Here is a 13,340-nt window from a genome sequence, read left to right as displayed (position 1 = left end):
CTTGCCAAAATGAACAGCTTTGGCTTTTGGACAGCTGAATCTAACTTAAATAAAGCAGAGATATCAAATTTATTTTCCCAGTTTTTATGTGTCTCTAATAATTTATCGAATTCTGTAGGGCAATAAGAAGAACTTATAATTTTAAGTTTCTTCTGGTCTCTGCTATGAACATAAAATCAGTATCCACCTTTAATATAAGATAATATGTGTCTTTATTTAAGTTTCTGTTCACCTAGACACTGTTTAAGCAAGTCAACAAGTATCTTTTCACTTGAAAGCCATTTAAGGTGCCATAAGCCATGAAATAATTAAATAAGTGTGACTGCAAAAAAAAAAAAAGGTGTGTCTAAAATTCAGGACAAAAGTCATTTTTACAAAAGTTAATTTTAGTGTTTAACATGATTTTAATATAATATACTTTATTTGGGGTTTGTTTAATGTGTTTAATACTGAAGGATTATTTATAATTCAGACATAATCTGGAATAATATGTGTTCTCTTTCTTTAGTGGCAACTTTTGAGATTATTCATCTTAACCTCTATCTGCATATGGAATAATGTCATTTTTAGAAGAACTCTGATTGTTTTAGAGCTACACGAGATCTTACATAATATCTGGTTGAATAATTTTAATTCCCAGATAGCAGCAATGACTTGAAGGAAAAAGAAATGATTTAATAATATTAAATTTTAATATTAGAACTCTAATTAGAATATATAGCCCATCCTGACTCTGATTTAGTTGTTTTTTTTGTTGTTGTTGTTGTTGTTGTTTACACTTTTAACAACATGGTTACTAACCCATCTTTGATGTATCACTCATTAAATTAATCCTGGTTTTACTTCATTATGTAAATGCATAGATCAGAGTCAGAGCAGATTCCTGTATATTCGTCTATCTAATGACTTGATCTAGTACCACCACTACCCCCCACCCCCCACCCCACCCCATTGCTTCTCTTAACTATTTTGCAGACCTGATGCCTTTTCCTGGTTCTCCGGTTCTCTGTGAAACAGCCCTGGGCTTTCATGACCCTTCCCTTTCTGTTCTCTTTCTCTCTTTCTGATCATGCTTTATGTGTTCTCCTTGGACTCCCTGTATTGCTTTCTTTCCTAATCTATGATGAGGTGTCCTTTGTGTTTTGCTACAGTTTTTGTTTTTGTTTTGAGTTTTGTTGTCTTCTTAGGGGAACCACATGAGCAATTCGTAAATCTACCAGTGCACCTTCTGGCCCTCTTTTGAGTATCAGATCTGTGTTCTCAAATACGCAGTGTGTGCTCCGCTTCAAAGCCTCACCATAAACTGGAACTCATTATGTCCGAATCTTACCTACTCTCTATAGAAGCAGTTTCTGCTTCTGACTTTCTGTTTCTGGTAATGGCACTATCATTCATCTGTCTCTAGTTTCCCAGTCACTACCACTCTGAGCAATCTGATTTCTTCTCACCAGCCTGCCCTTTGCCCTCCGCATCCAGTTTATCACACTCCTGTCTGTTGACTCCTATTCCTGAGGACTCCTCCTAATTATGGCCTTTATGACCTTTCACTCATAATTTGAATAATTTAATTACTGGTCACTGTGCCTGCTCCGTCTCCCTTCTCCCATATATGTGGCTATCAGATTTTTTTTTTTTGCTTGTGTGTGACAGTTTTACTTATTCAATGACCAAATATATTCAAGAACATATTTTTTTCAATTTTTAATAAAAATATCATTTTTATTATAAAGGAGTATTCCTTTTTAAAATTTACTTAAATTCAATTAGCCAACATATAATACATTATTAGTTTCAGACATAGGGTTCAGTAATTCATCAGTTACATAGAACACCCAGTGCTCATCACATCACGTGCCCTCCTTAATGATGCCCATCACTCACTTACCTCATTCACCCACCCGCCTCCCCTCCAGCGACCCTTAGTTTGTTTCCAATAGGTAAGAGAATTATTTTCCAAAGTTCACATAATTTAAGTCTGTCACTCAGATATTGCTAATGGTCTCCGTTGCTTATTAAAGAATCTTAACAAGAATCCAAATATTGTTAATGTACTTTGAATTTTATTTTACACCTTTATCACTTTCTTTTTATCATGTCCTTTAATCACTACTTTTTCTTTTATTTTATGACCTCAGTATGTATATACTTACTTCCTAATTAATGTATTTACTAACATATTATTAACAATATAAAACATTTACAAAAACATAAGTCAGTGAAATAAGTTAAAACTATTGTTTTTATTATATTTAATAGATATATTTGATCACATTAAAATATGATTACTAATAGTATTTTAGAGAGAGCATTCACTGTGTGTCAATATTTTAAAACTATTGGTCTAAATTTTATGATAGAGTTATCTGAAATTCTGCTTCTAAGTTAAGCTTATTTTGGTATTTTGATGTCTAGTTTTAATGACTATCTATAACAAGAAAGATAACCCACAAGGATATATCAGAATTAGAAGGAATGGATCAGAATTTGTACTTGCCAGCTCTTCCTACTCATTCTCTAAGTTTGAAATTGAAGATAAATTTTGTTAATTGTGGAGATTCCACAAATAAATATCTATCTTCCTTGATACCAGTAATCTGTTCTTGCTGTCAGAAAATGTGGTATTTAAATACATATGTGTAATGTCATACAAACAAATTGCTTTAAAACCCACTGGAGTTCTTCATCTGGAGGGCTTAGAAACAGATTAAAATATTCTCTTTAAATTTTGTTAAAGGAACAGAGATGACAGCTTTTAAAAATTACATACGTCATTTTATATAGCCTAATCACATAAAATTTCCAAATATCTGTATTCAGAGGGCTGTTTTCATATCATAATTCTCTAAAAGAACAGCTAGTGTTCATTTTTTGCTAAATCATAAGCATATTGCTGATAACCCGGGTTTACTTTCTCCCATCTACTTTTTCCACCCATCATCCCATTTACTTTATAATATCTGGTTAGTGATAACCACTTGTCATCACCAAAAATTTAAACAAATTTGGCATTCTTCTGCTTCTGTCAAAAAAGAATAAAATCTTCATATTCCAGAAGTTTTAAAATTAATTCCCCATTACATAATCAGTAAACTTCTGTGGTTAAAATAAATTTAGTTATTATCTATCTCAATACAAAACATTAAAGATATTCTTCAGAATGTAAAGGTCTCAACCGAATTCAAAATATATCACATCTGTAAAATTCTGAGTCCAATTCTGGCCTACTTGTCACAGATGCAGTAAATGAATTTCACATGTACTGGTCTCTCTGTATAATTACTCTTTTAAAAAGAATAATTCCAACCAAAAAAAGCCACTCTTCAATAGCTAATATACAGTTTTTTCATTAAGATGAATATATATATATATAGCCACATATATGGTGTGTATATATATCTATATATATCTATATCTATATCTATATCTATATCTATATCTATATCTATATCTATATCATCTATATCTATATCTATATCTATATATATCTTAAACAATCATTCTATATTGAGTCTTAACTCCATTCATTGGTACATTTTTCCTTAGTAGCTTACAGCAGTACTTTAAGTATTACTAAAACAGAAGTACTATTTTAAGCTAAACATATTAGAAATATCTACACTTTGATTCTGTTATTACTAACACTTTTGCCTCTCACTTTGGTCTGATAACTTCTCCCAAATCTTCCGTTTTTATTTATTCTTTCCAACAATATTTGCTGACAAAGAAATACAGTTTGACTTGTCACCATATCATTTCATACATATTACTTCATCCATTTTTCCATGGTGGATGAATCAAATTTTTCCAAATGATGTGTGCCTTTTTTGGTCTTTTAGTATTAAATTAAAAGATCAAAAGAAGATTCCCAGTTGTTTGTTATTCAATTTATTGAAAGTTGGTAAAGTACTGGAATATTTATATGTAGAAAATTTTGGAAGTTTGTGATGGTGTCATAATGTCACTTGCTATGGTGCTAAAGCATGTTGTGTTCAGGCAAGGTTTACCATTAGCATCAAAGCTAATGTCAATACAGATGTCAAATATGGTTCCTTGATAATGGCAGACATTTTTGGATACCTGTGTCTGATCCGATTCAGCTTCGTCATCATTGCCTTTATCTTATAATATTGGTGATGAAAAGCTTGTAATGATATGAGGAGTGTCCGCTTCTTTAGTAATGTGCTTGTCATGTGTTTGTGTATTTCTTATTATCTTTATGATGTGATTTTTGTTTTGTAAGAATCTTTCATCTACCACTTACCTGTTGTAGGAAAACTGGTGTAATTACTAGTAGGTAATAAAAACCAGAAAGCTGCCTAACTGAATAAGAAGCCTCAGCATAAAGGTGGGCAAATAAAGTGACTACCTCACTATACCTTCTCCTTAGAGTGTAACTCACAGTTTTCTCTCGGGCTTCCTCACAGAACAGGTGACCAACTCACAGAAGAAGTAAAAGAATATTAGCATCAACCCATTTATTAAATATTAGGAACATGTAATTTTGGATTAAAAATATAATAAATATCTTAATATGTACTTTATGTAACCCGTTAGATCACTTTACAAACTTGCCCAAGCTTTTGGACCCCACGGCCAAGACTCCTGTATAAATAACTTACTTTGGCTTTCTCAGCCCTGTGGAATATGGCTCCCATATAACTAGCAAGCAACCCCTAATATTTCCCACAAGTGAGCTATAGAACCAGCCAAATATGCCTTTGTGAAATTCCTGAAGGTAGATTGTCCTTTCTCCTCTCTATACCTACACTCTCTGTACATTGATGCTATACCCTTCCAACCTGATTAGAAACTCCCACCTCGACCTCTAGGCCACTTTTCTCCCTAGTGGCTGTCACTTCTGCTGCTGAAGTCCCTGTATTGACTCGTTTTAAATTTGATTTTGTTTGAAATCAAGATAATATTTTTAATTTATCTCTTAGAATATTCTCAGCACGATGTTAAGTATTTTCTCTATCATTTCATCCACAGAACATTGGATGAGGTAAATATTGTATCTTCTTTAAATTGAGGAAAACTAAATTTCTGTGCCCAGAATCACATGGCTGAGGACTCGGCAAGGCTAAGATAATGGCCCAGTGCAGTGCTTTTAAACACAACATATATGGGACACCTGGGTGGCTCAGCGGTTGAGCATCTGCCTTCGGCTCAGGGCATGATCCCATGGTCTCCAGATCGAGTCCCACATCAGGCTCCCTGCATGGAACCTGCTTCTCCCTCTGCCTATGTCTCTGCCTGCCTCTCTCTCTCTCTCTGTCTCTTATGAATAAATAAATAAAATCTTTTAAAAATTAAAAAAGAAAAAAAAACAACACAACATATAATTCCTCTTTCCTATGACACTTGTACCTTGCTACCATTACATTATTATAATTATTAATCTCTCTTAGCAGCTCCTGCTATAACCCCAACAGTTTATGTATTATTTTACTTTGCTCTATATTAATATTATTTTTCATTTATCATTTGTGTCATTCATATTTTCATAGTATACTGTTTACATTTTTGTTGCCATATCTTTTTGTATCTCTATTTATTCCTGTCTTCCAAAATATGTCAAATGGGACAAAATGTATCCTAAAATGTAATAAATAATTTGAAAGATACATTCTTTACGTTTTTGTTTAATATTTTAGAATTCCATGTTGCTACAAAATTGTCTGCTTTTATTTATATACTTAAACAGAATATTGCTTGTCTACATCTGATATATTGCATTGAAACACTAGAGCTCTCCTGATGAAAACCAAAATTTGAACATCCTTTACCATAAACTTTTATTTCTGGCTAAAATGGCCAAGGGGCTACTATCCAAGTTACATATAATTTATTGTATATAATGGCAGCATAATAAAAAATAATGAGGTTTTCTATAGTGTAAAGGATTCCCATGTTGTAGATGAGAATATTTGATTTTTCTCTCCAGTCCAGTGAATATTATGGACTTAATCTTTAATTTAGAGTGTTTGGAACAGTCAGACTAGCAGACTAGGTCAGTTTTGACCCTAACATTGTATACATGGGTAAAGATCATTCACTTATTGTTTTACTTTGGCCCATTGAAATAAATAGCTTGGGAAAATTAAGCAATATTGCATCCTTTCTTTGTACAATCTTAAGTTTAATCAAAAATTTGATTCTTAACCTGAATAATATTCAGAAAACTTCCATTTACCTTCAATAAGGAAGGCTAAACATTTCAGCGTTTAAGAGACAGGCCAAACTGAGTTGGCAGTACAGATGCGTCTTGGTACATTCTCTATCACTAGAGAAGGCTTCAAGGTGTGACACCATCAGAAGAGTTTCAGATGGGTTGAAATCATCACTGCCTCTCCCTGACTGGTCTCCAGGCCAGCAAATGGCAGTGGAATACTGGGAGGAAAATAAATTCTCTACTTTCTGCTTTTGGTTAGTAAGTTAAAAAAAAATAATAATAAAAGTATGTATGTATGTATGTATGTATGTATGTATGTATGTATTATCTATCTATCTATCTTAGCCCCTGGAAATTTTGAGTGATTGTTTCATATATACAGAGTAGAAAAGCTCAAGTACCATAATTCTATACACAGGAAAAGTGCAATAACAGTAACAGTAAAAGTAAGTGAAATAGGATCTAATGCTAAATGTACTTAGGGAGAGCACAGAAAATGTGTTCCTCAGGGGAACTGAAAAATGACATTGCTGTTTAAAAAAAAAAAAGGTATGCTTAAATTATGTGTGTTCCCTCTCACTGCCTCTATCTAAGATGACAAACAAAATTCTCATGTAAAAAGTAGAATTTTCTTCTTAAGTAATCATTCCAGAGGTCATTCTAGATTGTATTATCACATGTAAAGGATGAAATAGATACTTTCAACTTCTGATTATCTATTCGAATAAAAAAATAATGCACACATAAGAAAATTCAGTGATGTTTATACACATACATGTATATATGTGTTATATATAATATATTTGTAATTTAGAAAGAACTATTTGAATCTGTTAATTTCATTAAATTTTAATATAGCACCATAAGTAGTTTAATGTTCTTCTCAGAAGTAAGTATAAACCAAACTTTTTTTTTTTTTTTACAACCATACATTTTTGAAGCAACTAGGAGAAAACTCCCGATCTTTTGGTCTTGGAGACTCAAAAATTTGGAAGGAAATAAGCCAAATTATGCCTCCCTTTCATGAAGCCTTTGATCATATTCCTATAGAGTCATAGTACTTCAGACAGCCATTTGAAGATTAAATAATTAGAGAAAACCAAACCCGACATATACATTGTGTTTTATGTTCTTCTCAGTACCATCTACTCTAATTTGATCAAATTATCCCCTTGTTAAATATATATATTTAATATATATATATAATATATATACTATATATTATATATATATATATATAATCATCCATGAAGCAAGGAGTATGCGGTGTTAAATCTATATAGGCCAGTTAACTTGTGTGGATACAAATCCTGCTCACCTAAGCTCCCAAAGGAAAGTAGATAGCCACAGGAGGAATGAGTACTTGCACAGATGAGTGTCTCAGTATGCTCGTCTCTGTATATGAAGAACAGATTTTTTTTAAGATTTTTATTTATTTATTTATTTATTTATTTATTTATTTATTTATTTATTTATTTATTTATGAGAGAGAGAGAGAGAGAGAGAGAGAGAGAGAGAGAGAGAAGCAGGCTCCATGCAGGGAGCCCAATGTGGGACTCGATCCCAGGACTCCAGGATCACGCCCTGGGCTGAAGGCAGGTACTAAATCACTGAGCTACCCGGGAATCCTTTTCTTTTGTCGATTGTGGCAGTGGTAGATAAAAAGATGAATCTGTATGAACCTTAAAGAGTCAAAGGGCTTGGTTGGTATATGATCTGGTAGTTAGCAGCTAACAGTGTAATGAAGAAGCAGGTCACTCGCTTCTAGCAGGAGATTTTTACACCTGTGCTAGTTAGTATGAGAAGAATTGACATTATGTATTTTTTCAATTTACCATAGTACAATAAATACATGACCAACTATTTCTCCTGAACAGTTCAGACAAATACCCTTTGGTCACCTAACTTGATTTTCTTATTAGCCACTCCAAACATTTTATCTTAGACCCACAAGCCTATAGAGCAAAATCTTTGCAGCCTCTTGCTACCTCGTAATATGGGGAGGAAGAGGTATTTAGAGGGGAAATCATCACAGCTTCGTCATACATAAATAGTGATTGAATCCTTTGAGGAATGTGGAGGAAAGAGACCAGATGGGAGCAGGAGGGAGAAGAGGTAGCACATGGTCCTAAGGAAAGAAAGAAAACATGAAGACATGGAGAAAGGCCACAGAAGGGGGTTATAGGATAGGTATTTTGATATTTATGTGCATCAGTCTCCTGTCTAATGTATCTTAATTTCCTTTGTTCCATTATATGTCTGGTCCTAATCGTATTTTTGTAAAATGTAGAACTTGTAGAATTCATTGTATCAAACTATGATTTCTTTTATTATACTCAATTGTTATATGTACCAGTGGTTACATTTCCTCCATATGTGGATAATTTATTACATTGTTCTGTTTATAACATATGCAGACACAAAATAAAGAATACAAATGACACCTTCACAATTTGATTATGAAAGGTCTTTTTTTTTTACTTTTTTTAACAAGGAGCTTAGGTCCCCCACCCCTCTCGTGGTGTTTGCTGTGAAGTAGCGAAGGATGGGCAGGCAGATAAGGAAGACAGAAAGCATAGTGGACTAAAAAAAATTGTGCTCATCATCATGTGGACGTGAGGAGATAGAAATATCCCTTCACTTGGACTGTCTAGAAAGAATTTATTAGTTTGCTTCACCTGTGCCTACCTCTTTAATGTGCAGATCTTAAGACAAAAGAACCAAAACTAATTGGGTGCTCATCAGCCCTACCATTAAAGGCTTACAACTGCTGATAAGTAACTTTTCCCTGGGGAGACATGTGAAATGACCCAGGGAAGTTAGTTCATGATAGACCAGAGAATACATACTGTTTTTTGCACTGAAGTTGTGAATAATATATCACTGTCTTTTTGAATTTGAATTGTGTCGTGTTGTAAATTTGGCCAGAGCATTTTTACCATATAATGCATTCAAGATACATCTCTAGGGGCACCTGGGTGGCTCGGTGGTTGAGCGTCTGTCTGCCTTTGGCTCAGGTCGTGATCCCAGGTTCCTGGGTTTGAGTCCCACAACAGGCTCCGTGCTTCTCCCTCTGCCTGTGTCTCTGCCTCTCTCTCTACGTCTCTCGTGAATAAATAAAGTCTTTAAAAAAAGATACATCTCTAACCAACAGATATTGAAATGAACATATGTAAACTGACTATCAAACCAACAGCTTCTGTACTGGAGAACTCCATAGCTAAAAGAAGGAAAAGGAGAAGGAAGGGGAGAAGGAGAAGAAAGAGGAAAGAGGAGGCGGAGAAGGAGAGAAAGAAGGAAGAAAGGTTTTTGTATGTGTTGTTTGTTGTTCAGCCTGACACCTATCTGATCATTTGGGTTACCAGGGGGTTGGAGGAGCCCGTGCTTACAAACCCACTGAAAATAATTGAGGTGGTTAGTTCAAGATACAGATTTAGTGGAATTGAGGTGGCTTCATAGGCCAGGGTCTGATAGCGAATGTCCTCCTGTACCTTGATTTCTGACCTCTTCATTCCATAGGGCTGTGGGGTTAGTTTAATACTCTAAGCATGGAAACCAATTGGATTAGTTGAGTTTCATCTTGCTCATGTGTATTTTTAATTTGGACTTAGGCAAAAAGTCTCTATGTTTAATATTTTCATTTAAGGTTGCTCTGATTCTTGAACCAAATTGCTGGCATGGCCTCATCACAGCCCAAGAAAAGCAGCAGGTCAAAGCTATGATTTGTCTGCATAGTATCCCAGCTCCTTGGAAAGCCCATGATCCCATTTACCAAAGTTAGTTATTATACTGGTTGAAAGGCTGTGACTTTGACACAGTTTAAAGGTAAAAGTTCAAGTATTTTCACAATCAGAAGACATTTATATAGATGATATTTATTAAATAGCTTTGAGGTATGATGCTAAAGATAAATGAGATTAAAAACACTACAAAAATAATAGCTGGATATTTTTCTTTATCTAAAGCCATGAGTCAGACTAGTTATTGCATAACTTTTTAAAAGTCATTAATTATTAGCAATAACTATTAGTAATAATTGTAAACTTTTTCAAAATTTCTAAACATTCACTTCAAATGATACAGGATAATAATATTAACAACAATAGCAAGTGAATATAATGTCTTAACGTTTTTTAAAGTGTCCTTAAAAGGTAGTGCCATATTTAAATCTCTCTCTCTCAAAGAATTTTTTTTTTTGTGATTGTTGAGGCAGATATCATTATGGTCATATCACCTGCATATTTCTGTTCAGTAAAATTTCCAACATCTCTTACAACTTATAGCCAGGTACAAAGCCCATCCTCTGATTTTTTTTTCTTTCTTTGCTTGTCCCCATAACTCAAAAGTATTGATTATATTAATGAAAACTGTAATTTCTTGACAATTTGTAACTCTCTCCCCAAATAAATGTACTGAGAAAAATAATCACGTGTTTGAAAGAAAATGGAATTGAAATATAAATAGAGTGTTAGTGGAAAAAAAACAAATGTCGTTGAGAATGGGCATTTCATTAAACTTAGATTAAATGTAAACTAACCTTAATACATATCAACTATTTTCATTTTTTTGTAGCCAAAGATCTAAAAAAATTACTGGCATACAGTTGAAAGAAAAATGCTAGTATTACTCCTCAGTTCATAGCAGTTATTTGGGAGTAATAGAGAGGCCCTGTTACTAGTTTAATCATTTTAAGTTTTCCTGTATCTTTTCCTCCCTGCTAGGAAAAGGAAGATGACAAATCAGACACTTCAAGTTCTCAGCAACCAAAAAGCCCGCAAGGTCTGAGTGACACAGGATACTCTTCTGATGGGATATCAAGTTCACTTGGTGAAATTCCAAGTCTTATTCCAAGTGACGAAAAAGATTTGCACAAGGTTCTCAAAAAGGACTCTTTTTCCCAAGAAAGCAGCCCCTCCAGCCCCTCAGACTTGGCTAAGTTAGAGAGCACGGTCCTCTCCCTTCTGGAGGCTCAGGCAAGCACCCTCGTGGCGGAGAAGCCCCACGGGAACAGCCAGCCTCCGGAGGTTTGTTGCGGGCTGCCCGTGGGTTCCCGGGCGGAGACCCCGGCGGCGGGACAGGAGTTGGCGAGGCGCGCGGGGGAAGGGGAGCCTTCCACGCAGGACGGCCGCCAGGACGTGCCTTCCACGCAGGACGGCCGCCAAGATGTCCCTTCCATGCAGGACGACCGCCGGGACGTCCCTTCCACGCAGGACGGTCGACGGGACATGCCTTCCACGCAGGACGGTCGACGGGACGTCCCGTCCATGCAGGACGGTCTCCGACACGTCCCTTCCACGCAGGACGGTCTCCGAGATGTCCCTTCCACGCAGGATGGGCGCCGGGATGTCCCTTCCACGCAGGACGGCCGCCGGGACGTGCCCTCCACGCAGGACTATGGAGGGCAGTTGGCGTGGGTCGGGGCCGCGCGGCCCCTAAGGCCGCCCCCCGAGTGCGCGGAGGGCCACAGCGACAGCGAGAAGCCCCCGGGGCCCCCGAGAGAGCGCGGGGCCGGCGCAGGCTCATCCAGCAGCGAGGATGGTAGGCGGGAGGACAGCCCGGGCTCCGGGGACGACGGCGGCCTGGGAGGTGAACCAGCCGCGGACGCGAGCGCCGACGAGGACGCCTCGGGGTCTGAGGGCGACGAACCCCCCGGCAGCCACCTCCCGGACGTGCGCAGCGCTGACGGCCGCCCGAGGGAAGAGCCCAGGGGCAAGGCGAGGGCGGCCGCGGGCAAGCACCGGCGAGCCAGCCGCAGGAGCGCCGCAAGCCTCGACGGCGATGCGGGACGACGCCACTCGTGGCACGATGACGACGATGACATGTTCGACGACAGCCCCGAGCCGAGGTACAGAGAGACCACGAGTCAGGACAGCGACGAGCTCATCGTGGCCGGAGGAGGCGGTCTTCGGCGCTTCAAAACCATAGAGCTGAACAGCGCGACGGCGGAGCGCTACGGCCCGGAGCCCGCGCGCAGAGCCACAGTGTTGGACTTCGATGAGGAGCCAGAACTGGAAATGGAGAGCCTGACGGACTCTCCAGAAGACAGGTCACGGGGGGAAGGGTCCTCCAGCCTTCACGCTTCCAGCTTCACTCCCGGCACATCCCCGACGTCGGTGTCCTCCCTTGATGAGGACAGTGATAGTAGCCCGAGCCACAAAAAGGGAGAGAGCAAGCAGCAACGGAAAGCTCGGCACAGGTCGCACGGCCCCCTTCTGCCCACCATCGAGGACTCCTCAGAGGAGGAAGAGCTGAGAGAGGAGGAAGAGCTGCTGAAGGAGCAAGAAAAGCAGCGGGAATTGGAACAGCAACAAAGAAAGACTTCTAGTAAGAAATCAAAGAAAGACAAAGATGAACTTCGAGCTCAGAGGAGGAGGGAGAGACCAAAGACCCCACCCAGTAACCTCTCTCCCATTGAAGACGCATCTCCCACAGAAGAGTTACGTCAGGCCGCAGAGATGGAGGAGCTCCATCGGTCCTCTTGTTCCGAATACTCACCTAGCATAGAGTCAGACCCGGAAGGTTTTGAAATAAGCCCAGAGAAAATAATAGAAGTCCAGAAAGTGTATAAATTGCCCACAGCTGTGTCTTTGTACTCCCCAACCGATGAGCAGTGTCTCATGCAGAGAGAAGACGGCCAAAAGGCATTAAAAAGTGCTGAGGAGATGTATGAAGAAATGATGCACAAAACCCACAAGTACAAGGCTTTTCCAGCTGCAACGGAACGAGATGAAATGTTTGAAAAAGAGCCTTTGTATGGAGGAATGTTAATAGAGGACTATATTTACGAATCTCTAGTGGAGGACACATATAATGGTTCGGTAGATGGAGGCCTACTAACGAGGCAAGACGACGAAAACGGCTTTCTGCAACAGAGAGGGAAAGAGCAAAAAGTAAGGATTCCGGAACAGATTTATGAAGATCCTATGCAAAAAATAACAGACCTCCAGAAAGAGTTTTACGAATTGGAAAGCTTACATTCTCTTGTGCCTCAAGAAGACATCGTTTCAAGCTCTTACATCATCCCAGAAAGCCACGAGATAGTGGATCTGGGTAGTATGGTAACTTCCACCAGTGAAGAAAAGAAGTTACTAGATGCCGATGCTGCCTATGAAGAGCTCATGAAGAGGCAGCAGCAGATGCAGTTCCCACCTGGGTCCGGTCCATCCCA

The 13,340-nt window shown here is 38.1% G+C and overlaps 1 protein-coding gene across 1 annotated transcript in view; it reads left to right on the top strand.

Annotated features, from left to right (window-relative positions):
• Positions 1 to 13,340, top strand: part of PCLO (piccolo presynaptic cytomatrix protein) — a 390,843-nt gene that overhangs the window by 181,148 nt on the left and 196,355 nt on the right. Inside the window, 1 exon segment of the mRNA XM_055301126.1 lies at positions 10,894 to 13,339. Coding sequence (XP_055157101.1) covers positions 10,894 to 13,339 — 2,446 coding nt within the window.

Source organism: Nyctereutes procyonoides, unplaced genomic scaffold (assembly GCF_905146905.1).
Source record: "Nyctereutes procyonoides isolate TBG_1078 unplaced genomic scaffold, NYPRO_anot_genome, whole genome shotgun sequence".
NCBI classification, from domain to species: domain Eukaryota; kingdom Metazoa; phylum Chordata; class Mammalia; order Carnivora; family Canidae; genus Nyctereutes; species Nyctereutes procyonoides.
The sequence above is the reverse complement of the archived record's forward strand: the minus strand, read 5'-3'. Positions and strand labels throughout refer to the sequence as shown.